This window comes from Misgurnus anguillicaudatus, chromosome 9 (genome assembly GCF_027580225.2).
Source record: "Misgurnus anguillicaudatus chromosome 9, ASM2758022v2, whole genome shotgun sequence".
Classification (NCBI taxonomy): domain Eukaryota; kingdom Metazoa; phylum Chordata; class Actinopteri; order Cypriniformes; family Cobitidae; genus Misgurnus; species Misgurnus anguillicaudatus.
The window spans coordinates 11473453-11495791 of NC_073345.2; the positions used below are offsets into that span (position 1 = coordinate 11473453).

A 22339-nucleotide genomic window follows, 5' to 3' on the forward strand; every position below is an offset into this window, starting at 1 on the left:
GTGTAAAGTTTCATAATTTAATGCTGAGATTAGGAACTTCAAAGTTTAATTTCACATTGATTTCAATCTTTCTCTCAGTCAATATTACAGATATCAAGGTTATATTTTTACAGACTGATATTTGCGTTATATAGTGTAGTAAATCACAAACATTTCTTTAGCTGGGTTTTCACATATATCTTTGTGCCTCCACCCTGTAAACACAAACTTTGATTGTATGCTTTGAATGTCAGTCAGGTTCTTCCTGTCTAAATGGGCGGTTCTTGGCCTGTTCAAGCTGCAAAAAGCACCAGAACTTTTGTCACAGACAAAGGTCTGGCTACGGGAGTCTACATTCAAAAGGCTTGCATGACCTGGTAGAAACTGGACAGACGAGTGAGAAGATGAAAGAGAAACCGTTGTAAAGTTTTACTTTGATAATAAAACATCAACTACAATATACAGTTTCCCTTATAGTAATGCCATTTACTTTTTTTGCACTTCTCTAAAGCCTAAATAATCCTGCAGTATGGCAGATCTGCCGCTGCTTGGAAGTTCATGTCAGCTACAATATTTACTGTAAACTGAGTGCACACTTAACAATTTTGCCATGTTTGCCATTTGTCCAGAACAAAACCACAGGCCATAAAAGAACTTGTTTGACGTAAAACAAAATCAGCCAGGATAGAAAGTTAAAACGTCTATGTTATACTGGTCTGTCAATAAGATAGGGCTATCATAATGGTACTTTCACTTTACGACTTTAGTAAATCAGAATATCATTAAGGATATCTGTTAGGATGGGTCCATAAAAGAACGCATCCTCGAAAGAGAGTACTCGCAATTCGTAACATGGCTGCAGGAGGCGGAATGATATTACGCAGCCCCTGAAAATAGTACCCTTGATTACTTTTAATAGCAGGGGACTATTTTCGGGCACTGCGTAATATCATTGCACCTCCTGCAGTCATGTTACAGCAGCAAAGTCCTTGATTATTACGCCAAAATTATAGTATAGTTGCTAGCCATATCTGCCTAGAAAATCGCAACTTTTAATTTTCAGTCGGTCTTAGTACACAATGTAACTACAGAAGAGTCACGTTTTAAATAGGAAAAACATTGAAACTCTTTGGTTATTTTTGAGCGTGATGCTAATGGTCTAATCAGATTCAATGGATTGTGCTAAGCTATGCTAAAAAAAGTGGTACCGCCAGATCAGCTGAATGGATTCCAAAACGGTAAAAATCAAATGCGCACCATAAAAACAATCACAGCTTCAAAAACACAGGAAAAACGAGACGTTTAAAGTTTTGACAGTTTCCGTACCTGGTATCAGCTGATCACGATAACAGGAAATCGGTACTCTGTATTGGCTGCAAAATTCCTATTTGGAGCATACCTAATAAGCCAAATGATATTCAGTTCAAACTGCCTACTGAGTATGAGTAGATCAATCAGCTCTTTAACACTCGTACGTGCATGTCCAGTGTGCATGAATGGTCATGTTTCAAGAATTTTCTTTCATGTGGAATGTGAAAGTTTTTTTTAAGCAGTGAAAATGCCAATATAGATGAGAATCCCAGTGATAAACCAAAAGCGCGCTAGTATAGACGTAGCCAAAAGGACCAGTTTACAGGAATAGTTCAGCCCAATATAAATATTCATGAAAACTCATCTATGTTACCCCAGATGTACTGTATATGCATCCATGTAACAAACAATTTAATAGTAAACATTAAACTAAAAATTATTACCCACAGAGTCATTTGCTTTTAATTAATGATTGAAGGATGTGCTTTTTTCTTGGAGCTTTGCCATATTAAAACCATATAAGATAACATGACAGCACTGAATATCTCAATTATTTATTTGTGTTCAAAAAGTCATATACAGAGATGCCATGTTGAAGAGAAAATGTTCATATTTGGTCAAAAACTATTCCTTTTAGGGTCAAATCTAATGAATATTTTTGCTTTTGAGAAAATTGGGTTAAAAATAAAATAGTTTAAGAAAAACGTATACTTCATCTATTCCTTTAAATAAAACAGGGCTTCAGGGTGGAGCTTCTTTGTTGGTTCAAAAAAGGTTAACATCATCTTTAAAATCCTCCAAAAGCCCTGGCTCATTAGACATTTGTCATTGTTTAGCTAGTGGAGATAATTATGTGATAACAGTCAAATATCAACCAGGAAAACATACGGTCAATGTCATAAACCTGAATTGATGGCCCATTAACGATTGAAGCCATATAAACTTAAGCCACTGAACTAACATGGAAACCACAGCACCATTATAATAAAATACTGTATGTGCTTTGGCATGGATGCATGCTGTAGCGAGAAATGTTTGTTTTTGTCAGATGTAGAAGATCAGCTATCCTTCCTGTATGTCAGAAGATAACTGTGTGCAAAGAAGACGTTTGGTTGCTTTGGGCATGTTGTTATTTGCATTGGAGGTTTTTTGGTTCCTTGCATTTCAACACGGAAGCTGATGACTTCCTGAGCTGCCAGCTTAACAGTCTTTCCTTAAAACGGAGAAAAACAGCTTTTTGCTGACAATAAAACGCGTTTCTAAACAAACGTGACCTTTGATGACAGCCAATGCAGACAATTCCCTCAGGGTCCGTTATCACTGTTTGACACAAAAAAAAACTCTCAAGGCTTTCCCTCGTGGCCTTTCTGAAGAGAATAATGATGAATTTCAAGCACAACAAGTAGGCAAGATTGAACAAGCTTGGAAATTTCACCTGGGTCCTCTAAACTTTGGATTTAGTCATTTAACTGTTTATTGGGTTGTTTTGACACTTGACTATGAGCGGACGTCGTACACTTTTACTGTACCTTGTTCACACTGTCAGCCCATATCAGATTTTGGTGCATATCAGATTTGACAGACTCACTGTTCATATTGTGTATCACAACTGTGCTGCGGCCCCCCCCGCCCCCTCCCCTTGGGGGCGCCACTGCCGATCTGCCTTCCTCACGGTTTTTATTGAAATGACGTCGCACTGGCACGAAAGTCTGCCTCGACGTTTGACTTTGTAGAAACTATATTCCCCAATAAATGGATTTCCTAAACACCCCTATCATTTCGTCAGAAATGGACTCTTCCAAAGTTCGCCCTGGGGTTGCGTTACGGGACATCATGACGTAACCAAAAAGCTACACAAATGCAATCAGAGTGGTCAGATGGCAACGGATTTCAAACCACTTCTGGATGTACCTTGAAATGGATTTCATTAAGTTTTTGGCCATTCACACATTTTAAATGTGATTGGATTCCAATCTGATATGCGACAAAATCGGATTCGGACTGACAGTGTGAACAAGGTCTTTGTATCTCAGAAATCACTTAGAGGCACATTGTCACACTGCGAGACAAAGTTGAAATATGTAGAGGGATAGATTTGTCCTTGAGGAACGTTATTGCTGACAAAGTGGAGAAAAATCCAACCCACTGATCTTCAGCTTCCCTGGAAGCAATACTGGAGCGAGATATGACGTCATCATAATACATCACGATGAAGAGAGGTATTATCAAATCAAGCTAAAAATGAAAGAGGACTACCCCAGGAGGATCTAAAATAATCAGAGATGCCCAAAAGCTGTTGTTTATGTCTCGAGTTCCTCCGGATGTCCATTTTAGCACATTCAATGTTTATATTGTTTGAGCCTCAGTTTGCGGTTCCTTATACCAGACACCTAAGGCGAAGGACTCGGTGTGATTCTCACAACACTTGAGAATAAGTTGTTAAGTACCACAGCTATATAGAAGCATCAATTTTCTTACAAAACACTACTGTGTTTAGATTAAACTCAACTCAAGAACATACAAACTACAAAGGGTGCCGTGCTTGTGGTTTTTTTAAAACCAAAAAGCATGCGGAAAGGTCCGAGACATTGGGAAACAGGAAGTGTGTGAGTGAGGCACGTGTGTTGAAGGGTATGCTAACCCGTCGCTTTGCACATGGGCACAAACACACCCCAAATGTTTTACTTCCTGCCAAACGTACATTGATTATATTCGTAGGAACTGCTGCTTTGAATGCAAACGAGGAAAATTTATAAGCAAAAAAAGTGAACTAAGTCAACCAAGGACGACGACGACAATGTTTTTGAGTTATGAGCTTTGGTTACGTCAGGATCAGGCTAAATAATGAGTTGATGGGAAACAAAAGAAGCTTTTCTTCGCCATCACACGGAGTAGACTGATAGGCGACTTGTAGATGATTCCCATCTAAACCACAACTCGTTTTATGATTCTGGTTACATGAGGACAAATTAGGCTCCAACTCAGGAAATTGTATGATTCAATTTGAATTAACAGGGACTTTTGATGGCCCTAACAAACCCTCGGTAGAAAACGATTACGAAAACAATCTGCAAAATTCCTGAATTAAATAAAAATATTTAATTAAATACTCTTATTAAAGGAGAGTCCTGTACCAATGCGAACCAGAATATCATAAAAAAATCTTGTGAATGTGGGCTTTTGACTGCGGTCAATAAACAATTAGTGTTTAACCCGTGACCATCAATAAATGTAAATGTGGTGGTTTATGTTATCCTGAACAGTGCACTTATTACAGATATACTGTAATTTTAGATATATTCTAAAAAAAATGTAACATTCTAAAAAACTATTAAATGCAAGTAATGCAGCAACACCAGAGATAAAATAAAGAACGATCACGGGCAGTGCATCTCGCAGAACTTGTGTTGTTGTGTTGTCGTTTTGAATATTTGCACGCTGCTGTCACAATCGTGCACTGCTTTATGGGCCGTGATAACGGCTGCAGCGAGAGTGAAATCTAAGTGCTAAAAGCACAGATAGGGAAGGTGGAGCGGCATTTATTTTTAGATCATTTTCAGACGTTTCTTTCTTTCGGGCAGAAAAGTGAGAATGCAGTTTTCGTCCAAAAATGTTTAGTGGACAAAATTTTGGTCTATCCCTAATATAAGTCCTTAAGCTTTCTTGTAGCTTAATTGCTAGAGGAAGCAAGGGCATAAGCAATGGCAAGGTCATGGGTTTGATTACTAGGGAATGGAATAAAATAAATCAAACAATATTATGCAAAAAAAAAATCAATATTACTTAAAGGGGACATATAATGAAAATCTGACTTTTTCCATGTTTAAGTGCTATAATTGAGTCCACAGTGTTTCTATCAGTGTAGAAAAAGTGAAAAAGAGCAATCCAGTAATTTAGTTTTGGTAAACCATTCTCTGCAAGCATGTGAAAAAATAGGTCAATGAAATTTGTCTCCCCTTGTGATGTCAGAAGGGGAAAATACCGCCCCTTAATCTGCACTATCCAACCACGGCACTGCCATTTAGTGCAGAGAACAGCTAATTTGCATTTTAAAGGACACACCTAAAAACAGCACATTTTTGTGCACACCTACAAATCGCAAATTTTAACATGCTATAATAAAATACTGTATCTGTGGGGTATTTTGAGCTAGAACACATATGTACTCAGGGAACACCAAAGATTTATTTGACATCTTAAAAAAGTCTGTAAACACAGAGTTTTTTTGTGATTGTTGCGGGCAAAAATCCTTGATCTTGCGGCACGTTTTCTTAGAAATGCGACAGAATATGCAGGATATTTATGCAATTTTATGCAATGAAATTGCGGGAACTTACAAAAACTGCGTAAACTTGCAAAAACGGTTTGCAGCTTTTCATTGATGTTCACATCGCGTAATTACGTCACTTCCTAACATTCCCATGACAACAGGGGACATGGCTGCGCATGTGTAAAGTAAATGCAACTTTTTTCAACTTTCTGCTAAGACATATAAGACTTTTTGCTACGAAAATGCGAGAATTATGATATCATGCATGCCCCGCATATTTTGCAAGCAGAAATCTGCAATGTATGCTGCGAAAGTGCGGCACATTTAAAAAATGCGGCCCCGCATAAATATGCGGACTTTGGCTGATTATGCATTGAATCATGCGATCTCATAAATCACGTTTTTTTGAAGGGACTGTTTTATGGTAATTTTAAGTGAATTTTTGTAATTTTGTTATTCCCTTTTAAATTTTATTTAAAGAGCACCAATGGTCCGATTCATGATTTTACCTTTCCTTTAGTGTGTAAGTATGTATTAGTTCATGTTAACGATATGCAAAAGGTACAAACCGCAAAGTAAACAATGACGCAATTATCATCTCCAACGTAAATCTCTTTTCTTGGACTTCAACAAACACATGAATTGTAGGCAACAGTTTACTTCCTGGGATTGATGATGTAGACAAGACAGACATTATCATAATTCCACCTGTTTGGACTCACAGCCTGTAAGTTAACTCCTGTTAGCATTGTATTGTGACCGAATCTTTCAAACATTGTAAGGAGCATCACATTTCCGGCTGACGTCAGCGGTATTCAAGCCAATCACAGCATACAGATTAGCTGGCCAATCAGGGACACAGAGCTTTTCAAATCTGTGCGTTTCAGGAAGAGAGTGAAATCTGGAGCTATAAAAATGTACGGTGTGTAGAAAATAATGTGTTTTTAAAAATAAACCACACAAACACATTGTATTATACCAAATACACAAAATAGAGTCATTTTTTAGCAATGAAATAGGTGCTCTTTAAATGTTACGGTTTAGGTTTACTTTTTTTTGTTTTTATTTGGTTACAGTTATTTAGTAAATATTATTTTACGCTTCATATTTTATTTAATTTCAAATTTCACTGGCACTGCACAACCTACAGATCAAAACATCAACAGTCAGGAAGTTAGAAGTGATTGTGTAACACCTCAAGTTTCTTTCACAACCAATCAGCAGCAACATTATTCTATTCATCGAACTTATAAACATCAAAATGACAGAATATCAATAACATGCCTTGAACAAGCATTACAACTTTAGTTTGTTGTAAGCACTAGATTTGTTTTTAACTATGTTTTTTTCTATCAAAAAAGATTGACAGAGCGGGGAGGTACAGGGTCTGAGGGCGGGTGAGCGTGCACAGACGTTGCAACAGTGGATTTGGTAAGAACAACTATGTGATTTCTAAAGGAAACTGATTCAGCAAAACACTCACTAGCTATAGTGCACACAACATTACAACACTTAACATAGTTTAATTTCACACGATGCATACCAAATTGATCCAAATTTCTTTGTTTTTGTCGTCATAGACACTTTTTGCAACTTTTCTTTAGAAGGTTAAGTGAACAACATCGAAAAATAACTTCCTCTTTCTGGGCTCAGCCACAGTTTCCTCTCCTTTATAACAGCCACACTCTCACCATGTGCTGCTTTGTTGCTGACAGTGGCATAAAACTCTGTGGCCAACCTACATTTTCGAGCCTATCTTTATTTATGATAACTGCAAGTGTGACCCTAATTCAGAAATAAAATCCAGATGAATCCTTCAAAGGAACGATGTGTGCAGCTACTGTATGTGTGTGTGTGCTTTGCATAGGTGTGAGATTGATTGCCAAAACAATGACGAAAGAAACCTGTTCCAAACAATTATACACCAAATATGCAAATGACTGCATTTGCAAGTAACGCCATAATTATCTGAACGATTAATGTAAAACCACAACAACCAGATTTTGTAAGGTGTGTCAAGAGCCAAGCTTTAAGTCTCTCTGTTATTATAATCTTTAGATAGGACTCAGGTACCAATTTTAATGCATGTCAAAGGGATTTTTGGCTTTGAAGTGTAATTGCACATCTCTTGAAGCCACATGATTTCAGGTGTCAGTCATGTTAATATAACATGTGATGTAGGACAAACAAAAAAACAACACTTCTTCACATTTCAGCAATGAATGCACTTGTGAGGCAAAAGTGTTGGGTCACTCTTTCTTCATTAATATTTCTTCAAAAGAAATGAATGACACAAATGTGGATTATGTTGTAACAAAAAAAACCCTAAATAGATCAAAACTATATTATATTTTAACATCAGTGTAGTCGTCCTTTGTCTAGAATTTGTTAAAATGTTTGCATTTTATCAGTCAGTTTTTAAAGCATATTCAGGTAAAACAGTTTTAAAGGGCACATTTTTACAAGATGTAATACAAGTTGTAGGTGTGCCTAGAATGTGTCAGTGAAGTTTCAGCTCAAAATACCCCACAGAACATTTGTCATGACATGTTTTCAAATAAGTCTGTTTTCATGTGTGAACCTTTAAAATGCAAATGCGCCAATGCCCTCATTCACCGGAGGGCAAAGCAGCTGCACTGAGATAGCGGCAAATTTCAGAAGGACTTGCCGAGATGAGGCTGCCCTCGTCGGTGTACACGCCGCTGACCACCCGCTGATTCACCGGAACTCACATATCCAAAAGGAAATTTTAATATAGGCACTATCTTTACTAACTGACCACATATTTGACGTTTATTCATCTATATTTAAGACCTGAACAGCTCTTAAAACTACACAGAAAAAGTAATATTTCGAATATTGTGCAAGCTTTAAAGGAACATTCCACTTTTTTGAAATTAGGCTCATTTTCCAGCTCCCCTAGAGTTAAACATTTGAGTTTTACCGTTTTGGAATCCATTAAGTCGATCTTCGGGTCTGGCGGTACCACTTTTAGCATAGCTAAGCATAATCCATTGAATCTGATTAGACCATTAGCATCGCACTAAAATATGAGACTTTCAATATTTTTCCTATTAAAACTTAGTTATTAGTTACATCGTGTACTAAGACCTACAGAAAATTAAAAAAGTTGTGATTTTCTAGGCAGATATGGCTAGGGCTGCTCGATTATGGGAAAAATCATAATCCCGATTGTTTTGATAAAAATCTTAATCTCGATTATTTAACACGATTACTTAAATGACTGTAAAAACATGCATTTATACATGGGCTTGACATTAACTTTTTTGCTCACCAGCCAAAGTGGCTAGTTGTTTTCCAAAGTTACTAGCCACTCAGCATTTTCACAGGCCACAATTTTGTTGCTGGTAAAATAAATTTTATATGATTAAACTTGACTTTGGCATCCTAAAATGACTTTAATTTGAGCAAATTTACTTGGTTTAGCTAAATTAGATGCAGATTGAATTTCAAATGCAGTCTGACCACCCAAATTAGGACAACATTAGCTGGTATATACCAGGTATATCAGTATAGATCATATCATATATTTAGGTGCATAAAAACAGTCTAGTAAGGCATAAATAGATTTACATTGAATGAATATATTAAAAGTGGAGCAGGGGTGTAGAAGATTAACTGAAAAAATATACAGTAAACCCCTCGACAACCACTTTAAATATTTATTAACAGCAGCAGTCAAGAAATGTACATGAATTTTACTTTCAACTTGTTTATGCAGATTGTATTTTATATGCTTGATCATGTTTCTGTTAAAAGTGATTTAAGACTTTTAATGACAACTGTCGAGAGGGCATTATTGTTGCCCAAAGTAGCTTACATTAAAATGATGCGCGAACCTCTCAGCTGGTGGGTTTCATTTGATTTCGTGTTCATTCAGGAATGCGCTGAATTTCTCTCCGCTCTTGCCCTGAGAATGTGCACGCAATATATATCTCTCCAATCACTTCCATGCAATTGTTGTATCTTTCCCGAAGTGTGTATGCGCTCAGACTGCGTCCTCTTGTGCATTCGCAAATCCATCACCTCTCGCGCGCTCTCTGGGAGGTTGCGCTTTGGTCCGCAACGCTCCGTTGAACGCGCGCGCGTCTCCACAAACGGTCGCAGCCGAAATATACCCGCATTTGGCGGGTGTTAATGTCAAGCCCTGCATACATTCAATGCATTGTTTAGTGTTGCTGCAGAAGGCTACACGTGTCAAAGCAGTAGTGTTTAAGTGCCAGCAGAACGCGATTCACATTTTAAACACGATCGCTTGAAATGCATATAACTTTAAAAACATAAACAGGATTATTACCTAGTGACCTGACTTTAAACAGATGACTGAGCGCGCAGCTCTCTGCACGGAGAGCGGCGCCACGATCCAGCTGATATTTTAAACGTGAGGGATAGTTTGCCTCCGCTCGCTTCAAAAGCATAAACTGAACAAATAACGTTACATGAGGATTTCTACTTTGTGTGCGAGGCGCAGCTGCTTATGACGCGTCGGATTAATGACTCAAAACGAAATAACAGAAATGCGGCACACTAATCGATCTCCCTCGATTATCTTGTTTTTGCAATCGAAATGTGCAAAAATCGAAATTGAAATCGAAAAACGATTAATTGCACAGCCCTAGATATGGCTATGACCTATACTCTCATTCTGGCGTAATAATTAAGGACTTTGCTGCCGCAACATGGCCGCAGCAGGCGTAGCGATACCACGCACTGCCCGAAAATAGTCCCCTGCCATTGAAAGTAACCAAGGGGACTACTTTCGGGCAGTGCGTAATATCACTTCGCCTGCTGCAGCCATGTTACGGCAGCAAAGTCCTTACGGCAGCAAAACTATTTAAACTCTTTGGTTATTTTTTGAGCGAGATGCTAATGGTCTAATCAGATTCAATGGATTGTGCTAAGCTATGCTAAAAGTGCGAGCGCCAGACCTGGAGATCAGCTGAATGGATTTCAATACGGTAAGAATCAAATGTTTAACACTAGAGGAGCTGGAAAATGAGCATATTTTCAAAAAAGTGGAATGTCCCTTTAAGCTTCATTGCCGTTGACACGCAGTGCATTCTGGGAAACTGTCAGAAGTCCGCACAAGTCCCCTCCTGATGCATCCTCGATAAAATGGGCTAATCAAAAACACATCCGGGGATGTTGTGTGAACTTGGCTTGATGCGAACTTGGATTTGGAACAGTACTTGGGAAGCGACTGATGTCGTTTTACAAGAACACAAGTACAGACAAGAAAGCATATTGAGAAACGGCCAATACCTTTAACCGCATAAGGGCTACAATGTGATAACAAACACATTTACAAAAGCTTTTGGGTAAAATTAACCAGTCAGTGTGGCTGCGGTTTGTGATGTCACATTAACAAGATAATTAAAACAGCATGTCAAATGCTTTGGTTAAACAGGGATTAAAAAAGGAGTAAGTGGATTTTTTCATTGTAGGATTGTTGTGTTCACACATTGCCAACACACATTTATGTCCAAACACATTATAAAATTGGATTTTGCATTATGTGCCCTTTAAAAATCATTTCGGGTAAGTGATTCTAAACAGTAGTAAACAAGTTTAGAAAAAGTTGTCAAAAAAAATCACATATATTCGCTACCAATATCTGTAATATATTAATGTGACCTCTTTAGATGCATGTACTTTTCAAAAGGGTACCGCACCAGTGACAGCTAGGGCCATTTTTTGACATGTGAGGTGCGTGCATGTACCTATAGTTTGACGTAACTCCTCGCAAAGGCTTATATGAGGGAACTGAAGCATCTGTTTCCAATTCTTGCTTTTGCCTTTTCTGTTCCCACCACCTCCTGTAAAAAATCAATAAAAAGTTAATGGCAGAGACAGGAAGTACTGAAGTTCATACTATCCTACATGCATATACTGTACCTCACAATCCATATGTAAAGATTGAATAATTAACAAAACATGAAACAAGGGACATTCATTTTAAAGACAGCACAAACACATTTCTCAATAAATAAATCTTTTCACAACAAAGATGGTTGTCTATCCATCTGGGATGGCATGAGCGTGAGTACATTTTCAAATTTAGGTGAACTATTCCTTTAAACAGAAATTCTTGTGTCTAAGTGCTGCCCAATAAGTGCTTTCTGCTGTCACTATCCACAGATTGATTTCAGAACAAGAATCATGCCAATGTTAGGAGAATGTCCTGCTGGCCTGTGTCCATCTGTGCCAGCGTCATCACGGAGGCTCCGGGTGCCCGGTTAGAATGACTGCTCCAGGTGCTGGACCTGAGGCGCTTGTCAACATGGAAAGGTCAGGAGGCGATCCTGCATGCGGGATATGCTCATCGTGAACGGAGGGGACACTGAATGTTTGCATTGTTGCTAGGTTATGGGTTTTGAGGAACAGAATCTACACTAATGGGATGGGGGGTGAAGTGATGCGACTATTACAAACAGGTACGGGTGAATCTCGTGACCGAGAGCATTGAACGTAACTGTATGCGACTCGAGCTGAGAAATTCATCAACGTTACATAATCTAAACCTCTTGCGCAAGCCTAGACATCAAGTAACACACAACAGACTTCTCACTTGTGGGTATTCACTAGGCAAAGTGAAGGTTGAAATGCTAGCAGGAAGCTAATGCCACTGTCTGCTATTTGCAATTCAAACCAAAAGGAAGATTCACAGGAAACAGATTATGGTGGTACCGGTACAGAAGCAAACACATTGTGTTATCATTGTGGGAACCGGCCAGGATGCAAGTGGTTTGTGAAATGTATTGTTTATGCAGTCTCAATGCAGAGATAATGGGGGGCATAACTAGGCCCCATTGTTTCGTCAAATTCTTAATATTAATCAGAAAGAGACAAACATTTGTCTTTCATTACACTTACATTTATGCATTTGGCAGATGCTTTTATCCAAGTGACTTACAATGCATTACAAGCTATATATACATTTTATCAGTATGTGCGTTCCTTGGTATGGTCCCATTTTATGCTGCTAATGCAATGCTCTACCAACTGAGCTATCTTTCCTGTTGTGCAAAATTTTTATGTGATCATATTTACTAGGGCTGGACCAGAATATTAGATTATTTGAATATTCGTTTGGTGGAATGTTGAATTTTTCCCGTATTTTCGGCGAGTAACCCGGGAATTTCCCTTATTTTCAATGTTGAATGTTGACTTAAGCTATATAAATTAATATTCAAATGTTATACTTCACTGTCGTATATATAAATGTCATTTATATGTCATGTATACACATTACTGAGGGGTTGAGGTTAATGTTTGGTTTCCTGCATGGAATAAAACATAATGAAGTATTGTCCTTCTTATCTGTCATTTTTAATGTAAAGTGCTACTTTATTATTAATACAGCAATGGTTTGCCATGGTTGAAATAATAACGCCAAATTAATCAAATAAGACACACGACTGAGATGGAGTATGTCTATAAACAGAGCACAGTAGTCCGAGTAGCCGTAAAGGAGGCAATCAACATGGCCGCCATGCCAAGTAATGACGTCACGACGCCCAAGCCATATTTCTAACAAATGACGTCAATATGTCACCAGGAGTCATGGTAGGGATGGGCAATAATTTGCATACGATATCTTCAGTAAAGCCACTTCCTTGATTACGAGTAAATCGCCATCACCTGCTATTTAGATGGAGCGGCATTTACTACACAAAGCTGTAGTTCACTGACAAGCTGTGCTGTAAATGGCGCTGTATCTCAAAGCATGTGATGGCGATTTACTTTAAATCATGAAACCGGCTACATTGAAGAGATGCGCAATGACAATCACATGCAAATTGTCGCCCATCCCCAAGTCATGGGGATTACTTTTGTATTAGAAAGTACTCTGGTATCTGCAAAATATCTTCTTTATCATTCTACTGATGGAAAAATGTCACCAACATATCGGATGGCCTGAGGGTCAGTAAATAAACTTGATACTGAAAGTATGATAGCGTGTACTTTATTTATTACAGTTCGTTGAACTTCTTCATTGTTATTCTTTTGCTTAATTAGGGCCCGAGCACCGAGGAGCAGGCCAGAATGGCCTGCACCGAAAGGTGCGAAGCCCTATTGTTTTTGCTCGGATTATTTTTATTTATTTATTTTTTTTTTTTTTTTTTTAAAAAATTTTGGACATTTTTGGGGCCTTAAAATACTCGAAAACAATATAAAATTTGAAAATACATCAGATTCGTACGTTATCGCCCAAAGCCAAAGGCTGGAACACGGGCGTGACACAGGGGCTCTGTAGCGCCCCCTGTAATGCAAAAACAAACAGGAGTGCACAGATCAGGCAAACATGTACGCACATTTACGAAAGTTGGTACACATATAGATCTCATCGACCCGAACAACTTTCGCCCTCTAACATTTTAGCTCCGCCCAACAGGAAGTCCGCCATTTTGGATTGTTTAAAAAATGCATGCTGTGAACTTTTGAATACTCCTCCTAGGGGATTCATGCAAATGACACCAAACGTGGTGATCATGATGTCAAGACATTGGACTTGCTAAATTGCGAAGGGATTTTTGATATCTCGAACGGTCTTGCCATGGCGAAGCGGCAAAGTCATGGCGAAATCAGAGAAACAGGAAGTGTCTAATATCTAAGGCAAAAAATGTCTTATAGTGATGACACGCGGGGCGTTTGTTCGTCTGAAGATTCCGATCGCATCGATGTGCCTATTGTAAGTCTCGGGTATAGCGCCACCACCAGGCGCCAGGAAGTGTGTCAGTCATGAACTTTTAAATACTTCTCCTAGGGAATTCATACAATTGACACCAAACGTGGTGAACATGATGCTGAGACATTGGACTTGCTAAATTGCGAAGGGATTTTTGATATCTCGAACGGTGTTGCCATGGCGAAGCGACAAATTTATGGCGAATTCAGAGAAACAGGAAGTGTCTAATATCTAAAGCAAAAAATGTCTTATTGGGATGAAACGCAGTGTGTATGTTCGGCCAAGGATTCCGATCGCATCGATGTGCCTATTGTGAGTCTCGGGTATAGCGCCACCAACAGGCACCAGGAAGTGTGGCAGTCACAAAAGGTGGATTTTTTGACAGTTCCATGCAATGTTCTTTTAAATTCTCCTCCTAGGATTTTCATGCGATTGACACCAAAAGTGGTCAACATGATGCTGAGGCATTGTAGATGATAAATTGCGAAGGGATTTTTGATATCTCGAATGCTGCTCCCATGGCAACACGTCAAACTTTACTTTCATTTTCAGGGATATTTAAGCACTTGGCATGCACTTTGGGTGCCTTAACATGCTCGAAAACACCGGGAATTTGGCACAGACCTCAAAGTCATTGGCCATTAGGACTGGGCAAACGCTGGAACACGGGTGTGGCAGTAGGGCTCTGTAGCGCCCCCTGTAATGCAAAAAAAATATTGGTGCACAAATCGGGCAAACATGTACGCACATGTACGAAAGTTGGTACGTATATAGATCTCATCGACCCGAACAACTTTCACAATCAAACCTATTAGCTCCGCCTCACAGGAAGTCGGCCATTTTGGATGGTTTCAAAAATGCATACGGTGAACTTTTGAATACTCCTTCTAGGGGATTCATGGGATTGACACCAAACGTGCTGATCATGATGTCAAGACATTGGACTTGCTAAATTGCGAAGGGATTTTTGATATCTCGAACGGTTCTGTCATGGCGAGGCGACAAACTTATGGCGAAATCAGAGAAACAGGAATTGTCTAATATCTAAGGCAAAAAATGTCTTATTGTAATGACACGCGGGGTGTTTGTTCGGCTGAAGATTCCGATCGCATCGATATGCCTATTGTGACTCCCGGTTATAGCGCCACCACCAGGCGCCAGGAAGTGTGTCAGTCACAAAGGTGGATTTTTTTGACAGTTCCATCCGATGTTCTTTTAAATACTCCTTCTAGGATTTTCATGCGATTGACACCAAAAGTGGTCAACATGATGCCGAGACATTGTAGATGATAAATTGCGAAGGAATTTTTGACATCTCGAATGCCGGTCCCATGGCAACGCGTCAAACTTTACTTTTATTTCAGGCATATTTAAGGCTCTTGGCGTGCTTAGATTAACTTTAAATTTGGCACACACATCAGAGTTGTCGGCTGTTAAGTGTTGACAAAAAGGTCAGATAAAGGCATGTCTATTTAGTGGCTCACTAGCGCCCCCGATTGTCTAAAATGTGGGGTTTCTTTTACCTACAGTACCTAAATAGGTCAGTAGCAACATGAAATACTCCACAGATATTTACCCACTTGATGCACTTGCCCACCGTGCATCGTTTTCCTCGAAGGCACCGTGTAGCGGTACATAAACGTGCGAGGGCCCGCCATCGCTGCTTGCAGCTATATTTAATTGTTACTTTTTATGTGGTCAGTTATTACTGTGCTGCTTTCTAATATGGAAGTCGGGTTGCAAAGGGGCAGAAAGATTTCCAAGAATTTTCCATGGGAACTTAATTTGGGGAATTTTGGAAATATTCCAAATTGGAAATTTAACAGGAATTTATATAAACTATACCATATACAAACACAAATAAACATTATGTTTAGTCATAAGCAGACATGCATGTAAGGTCTTTCCATTTTTAAAAATGACATATTGCATCTACTAACCAACATCATTACCTGGGTTGCGTATGTGTGGGGCGGGTCTATCAAAAGAAGGTCCAGATTCTATTGGGGTAGGGATGTGTTTGTTTAGGTGATTTCAAATGTCAACATTGGATTTCAGAGATCATGCACCCTGCCTTTAAGTGATATTTGGAGAATTTTTTTATTTCGGGGGAGTGAGTGGGTCATTTTTAGACACTGCTTTTTTAATTATCTCACCTAAATGTTTTCTCACGCCGCATTCAGACAGCCAGCGATGTCATTGCTGTGTGTCCCCCGTCTCTTTCAATGAGGCGTTTCTAAATCTGCTTGTCATTCACAAATGAGTACCACCCACGCCAATAACTGACGAGAGAACGATGACGTGAACTCCACTACCTCGTTCTCATTGGTAGGCGCTCCCGAAATTCGCTCGACATTTGCATAAAGTTAAACTTTTCTTAACTTTCCCGCATTGCTGGACACGCCCATACGGTCGCCAACGGTCACTTTCGCTCATGCCGCCGAAAGTCGCCCGGTTTCCATTGAAATGAATGAGATCGCGTCGCTCTGCTACTGCTGGTCGCTGGCTGTCTGAATGGGGGGTCAGTCAGATTTGTCTTTGCAATGGTATAATGGTTGTTGCACACTAGCTTACAAACAGCACAAAGAGGATTTAAACAAATTTATGTAACTTACGTGAATGCATTATTTTGTGTGCATAATTCAAGAAATGATCTGAGCATGTTATGGAAGAATGCAAGTACATGCAGGGGGTGTGGCCTCAATGGCCCTTTAGTAAGCAGTGTGGTGTGTGCATGTGACTAAAACAACATGATTTAATGCAATTTCGGTTAAATTTCTACCCCTCACATTCTTTAAACAAAATTTTGCTGCAAGAGTTTTTTAAACTACATTTAAGTTCCCTGTTATAGGCAATTTTTTTAATTCCTATTTCATTCCTATTAAAGGTATTGCGGAGGATTTTCTTTTTCCGGGTGGATCATCAAGACTATTGGTCCTCCTAGTTGTCAATCAGGAGTGTTGCGCAATTGCATTTTTTCAAAAAGTGGAGAAGGCGGTTCTTTTCTAAAATCCTCTGCTACACCTTTAATCTCCATATATTTTTATGGAAAGTTTCCAGCATTAAAAATTTCAGGAATTCTGCAACCCTAAATGGGAGTGATTTGTGTGTTTAGAAAAATATTCGGTGTTGATTACTACCGAACCTTCGAAGCTCATAAAGTGGTATTCGGATCAGCCCTAAAATTCACGCACTTACAATAGATATCTATAGGAGAAAACATACAACAATATCCTATTGTCATTAAATTTTAAATGTTATTACAAGCCAAAACCATTTACTGTGGTAAACAAGAGCATGCCGATACTGTATGCTGTCGACAGTGTTAAACTTGTATTGAAAAGATAAAACATCTACACATTTTGAGAAGGGACCATGTCTAACTATTAGTAGTAGGGCTGTCAAAAGATTGTGATTAATAGCATACAAAATAAAAGTTTGTTTTTGCATAATATATGTGTGAGCACTCACTGTGTGTAATTATTTTGTTAATGGTTCAGCAATCGCAGCCGTGATGATATAGAGCTATATCACATGACTCCACTTGGTGGTACAAAATAAAACGTAGCGCTTTTCTAAGCAGATTTAAAAGAGGAACTATATTTTATGGCGTAATAGCACTTTTGGGAGTACTTCGACTCGGCGCAGTAACACCCTCCCTCTCCCATTATGAGAGGGAGAAGGGGAGCGGACTTTTCAGGCGAGTCGAAGTACTCCCAAAAGTGCTATTACGCCATAAAATATAGTTCCTCTTTTAAATCCGCTTAAAAAAGCTCTACGTTTTATTTTGTACCACCAAACTTGCTTGTATAACTACTCGTCTTAAATAGGAAAAACGTTGATGTGTTTGGTCACTTCTAACTTTATCTCTAAATGGTAGCATTGAATGAATGGGGCTAAGCTAAATGCTATCGAAGCATCGCAGCGCGCTCCAGCGCTTACGTGCACGCACACAGATGATAGAGGGATGTATCAACAATTCTTAGTTAAGGTAATAACATATTTTAATATTGAAAATGAGTAGACTATTCCTTTAAGTCAGTGGTGATATCTCACAACGTGTTTTAATAGTCACCTCACGTGAAAATAAGTCATCAAGTGTGTAGTGAGCCAGTGCTTATAGTGAGCCTCCATCACTAATTCTAATGATGTGGCAGCATAATGATACAAATGGTGAAGCGGTTACGGTTATGTTATCAGTACAATATCATATGCCTGGGAAGGACTTTTAGCCAACCAGATTCGAGTACCAGCTTTTTGATCTATCTATCTATCCATCCAACCATCCACCCATATATATAATAATAAATATACATAAACTAGAAAAAATCTTCAATTTATACATGTATGTGTGTATTTATATATACATTACACACAATACACACCGAAATATATTATACAAACACAAACTTTTATTTTGTATGCGATTAAAATTTTGACAGCCCTAGTTAATAGTTTGATAGTTAAAAGAAAATAAAAATGAACCTGGTGCCAAAAAGTGTATGCTAGTGCTACTGTTGATGTAGTCTTAAAAAAGGAAGAAACATTAAGCAATCAATAATGACTAAACTGAAATTCTGTTTGTGGAATAGAACAGCTTTCAAAATCACAAAAAGTCCTAATGTGAACAAGGGTAATAAAGCCATTTGTAGGTTGTAAAAGAATGTAAACTTAAAAACTACCAAAAAACTAGCTCTGTTCGAATATTTTGATCACCAATATAACTAACCACTGACAACTGTGAGCAAATAGTTGATGGTATCCATCGTTTTGCTTTTTCGACTATGAAAGTCAATTGGTACCCTTACATTTTTATGACGTGAGAATGAGCCATTTTAATCTAAATACACCGCGGGTCTCTTTACATGAGAGTCCCCATTTAGTCCCGCCATGTTTCTACAGCAGCCCTAAAAGGACAAACTGCTCTACAAAGAGTGTTTTGTTACCATGTTGTCTCAGACGACGACATGTTTGTCCTGTTTCGAACGATGGGGGGAGTGGTGGACGGAGCAGTTTGTTGGAATTGGCAATGTCATTATTAGATGCTGCAAAAATATACGGCTGTGACGGTTGACATAAACACAGCACAACTGTGGTTGTAAAGTGCGACCCGTGGTGGTGAAGTGGGACCGCGGTGGTGTGCATGTCACCAAAAATATAAATTACAATCTCGCACAGCAAGATGTCTTCAAGTTCAGGTGAGCGCAAATGGCCAGCAGACTCAGAGGTAGTGCACTATTTGCAAGCGGAGGCAACTGATGACCCGCTGCTTAGGAGCAGAACAATGTGGCAAGATATTGTCTCTTGGTCACTCAGGGTTGCAAAAAAGTATCAATCTGCACTAATAGTACACCACCAGAATGCATTTTCAGCGCCGCTTGAAACATTATAACCCCAAAAAGATTCCTCACTTGAACCAGGTGTTGTTTTACGGATGGAAGGGCTACAGCACGCACATAGGCGCCAATCCCGTAGGTGCTCCGGGGCTGGGCTCGAGCACCCACCGAAATGGCCAAGCACATATTACAGGGAGCTACACTGCGACCAAAATGGTCGCATATGCGACCTTTTGAACTGCCGTTGCGACCCTAATTTTTAATGGGTCGCAAATGTGCTACCTAATGTTTTAGACAATATGCTATGATTTACTATGAGCATTTATTAAAACATAACTGTGGATTTTAAGAAAACGTTTTATAACGTGCTCTGAGCCATCAACACGTTGGCTTCATTTTGCGTGAAAGCACGTCGTGTCTCTCCCCATCTCAGTGTGCGTTTGCGTGCTCAGCTGTTTCTCAATGAATTGGGTGCGACGCGACGCAAGCGCAGTGTCTTCCATGTTTCTGAACTTGAGCAGAGGTCTTTCTTCACTGAGGACGCGGGACCCGTATGGTTCCGGGTTTATATTTTAAATGGTCTGTCGGGTCCGGTTAGGTCCTGGTTTAATTACTTTGGGTCCCAAGTCTGATTAATATTGAGTTTATAACCCGAGTCGATCGGAAAACGGCCATGAGCGCTATCGCGCTAAAGCTCGAGTGCAGTTTAGCGTGCCTTCGGTTTCTATGGCGATGGTTCTTGATACGACCACGCGCTGCGTTTTCTTTCTCACATGTTTTTAATAGGGATGCTCCGATCAGGATTTTTGCAGGCCGATACCGATCACCGATTTGTTGTCTTCGTGATCGGCCGATACCAATGCCGATACCGATTTTTCAAGCTGATATGCAAGCTCTTTGATGACTGTAACTTTTAACATTTTTTCTAGATAAAGTAAAACCACAGATGTTGCCTTTGTTATATTACTTGCAGTAATTAGGTATATTATTGTTTTAATAGAGAATCAAATAAATTAGCACAATTTTCTTCTGCAAAGAGAAATTTAATATGCCTTTAAAAAGGCTTATGTCTGTAAAAACTAATGAAAATAAAACAGTTAACAGTCTTTACTGTATGAATTAAATATACACGCATTCGTATGAAGTACAACAGTTCTTTAGTGAAGAGCAGAGAGTGATTTTATTGAGAGATGAATTAGGTTACTGTAGCTTTAAGACTTGACAGAGATCGCTCTGTTCACGTGCACTGATGACAGGCTGCTGTGTGTGCGCGCGGCTGGTGTATGCAGACGAGAGCAGCTGTGAGGAAAATTAAAGTTTAAACGCTCAAAACTTTAAAACGCATGCGAATAATAAACTTTTGACATGAGGATGCAATTGTCCGCGATAGATATGTGTTGTATACGCTGTTTGATGGGGATGTGAAGACGCGTCGCGATGTTAGGACCGGACCGCGTCCTCATAGAAAATACACATATCTCTGTAAAGGCAAAGAGAGAAATGCAAATCTACACGTCGCTCATCAGCCACAGGTTATAAAAATGCTCTCACTGCGTAAAAATGGTCTCTACGTTCAGCCGCATTGAGGAGCCATATCATGACAGACAAAAGTAAACAGAAAGATCGGTTCATGAGATCGGCAAATTTAACGAGGACCGATCGAGTCATTTAATGCCGTTATCGGCCGATACCGATCTGCGGCCGATCGATCGGAGCATCCCTAGTTTTTAATAATCTTATTATTAATAAACCATATATTTTCTAAAACCATATCCATATTAAGTTTGCACAGATTGTAGCAAAAAAGCAGTGCTAATGTCAAGCCCATTGCACTAAACGAGCAAAGCAATGTAAAGTTTGTCACCGGGACAGCAAGTAGATTTGAAAATAAAATAAGTGGAATAATATTATTGAAATAATAAGTGGATTAAGCTTTTTAAATCGGCAAGAGAGAAATAGAAAGATAGAGCAAAAGCAGTAAAAGTGCCTATTTAATAGAAATTATTACCATTATAACATCAGTCATAACATCAGTCACATTTATAATATATAGACCTGCACTGTCTATTAATATACTATACATAGTATTGTATTATATTGAGTTTGATAAAAGGGGTCTAATTGCTTCATATAACAGTGCAAAAACAGTAAGTGTTTTCGTGGTGCTTTGACAAACAGTGTCAGCTTTGTTAATGGCAAAGAAAGTTTGGAGTGTTTAGATTAATGAAATATAATGTGAAATTAATATTAATTTTCAATAAATCAAAGTATTGTGTTGTGTCACACATTATTAGTTCTTCGTCATATGTATAGTAGACCATTATTTGTCAGTGGGTAGTGATTGCCCTTTTTACCGGTTACCACCACCAAGTAAATTTCAGATCTGTGGGAAACACTGACTGCAACGTTTAAGAAAACAAGGCGGCATGTGGTTTAAAAGATGGCAAGTAAAATAAAAAGCATATCTGTATGCAATACAGTTTCATTATTGTTCATTATTAACCAGAGCGCCTTAATATAACTTGAAAAAAATATGTGTGACCAAATCATATTTTGCGCCAGTAACTGAAAAAGTTGGTAGCGCAAGTGCCACCAGTGGAAAAGGTTAGTGTAGTTCCCTGCATGCTCATGTGCTTCACATTTCATGTCTAAAACCATGTGGTAAACGTGACTGCGCTGCTCTTCTGCTTTTCAAAGTGCATGGGCGCTCCAGAGCGTCTGTCGTTGCTCAGT

The 22339-nt window shown here is 38.9% G+C and overlaps 1 protein-coding gene and 1 long non-coding RNA gene across 2 annotated transcripts in view; both read right to left on the bottom strand.

The window, feature by feature from the left end:
* LOC141366079 (uncharacterized) overlaps positions 1-22339 on the bottom strand; it is a 411784-nt gene that overhangs the window by 55954 nt on the left and 333491 nt on the right. The gene's annotated exons all lie outside the window — the stretch shown is intronic.
* grk6 (G protein-coupled receptor kinase 6) overlaps positions 1-22339 on the bottom strand; it is a 55039-nt gene that overhangs the window by 29430 nt on the left and 3270 nt on the right. The window contains exon 2 of the mRNA XM_055180003.2: positions 11302-11397. Within this exon, the coding sequence (XP_055035978.2) occupies positions 11302-11397 (96 nt within the window). The remainder of the gene's footprint in view (positions 1-11301; positions 11398-22339) is intronic.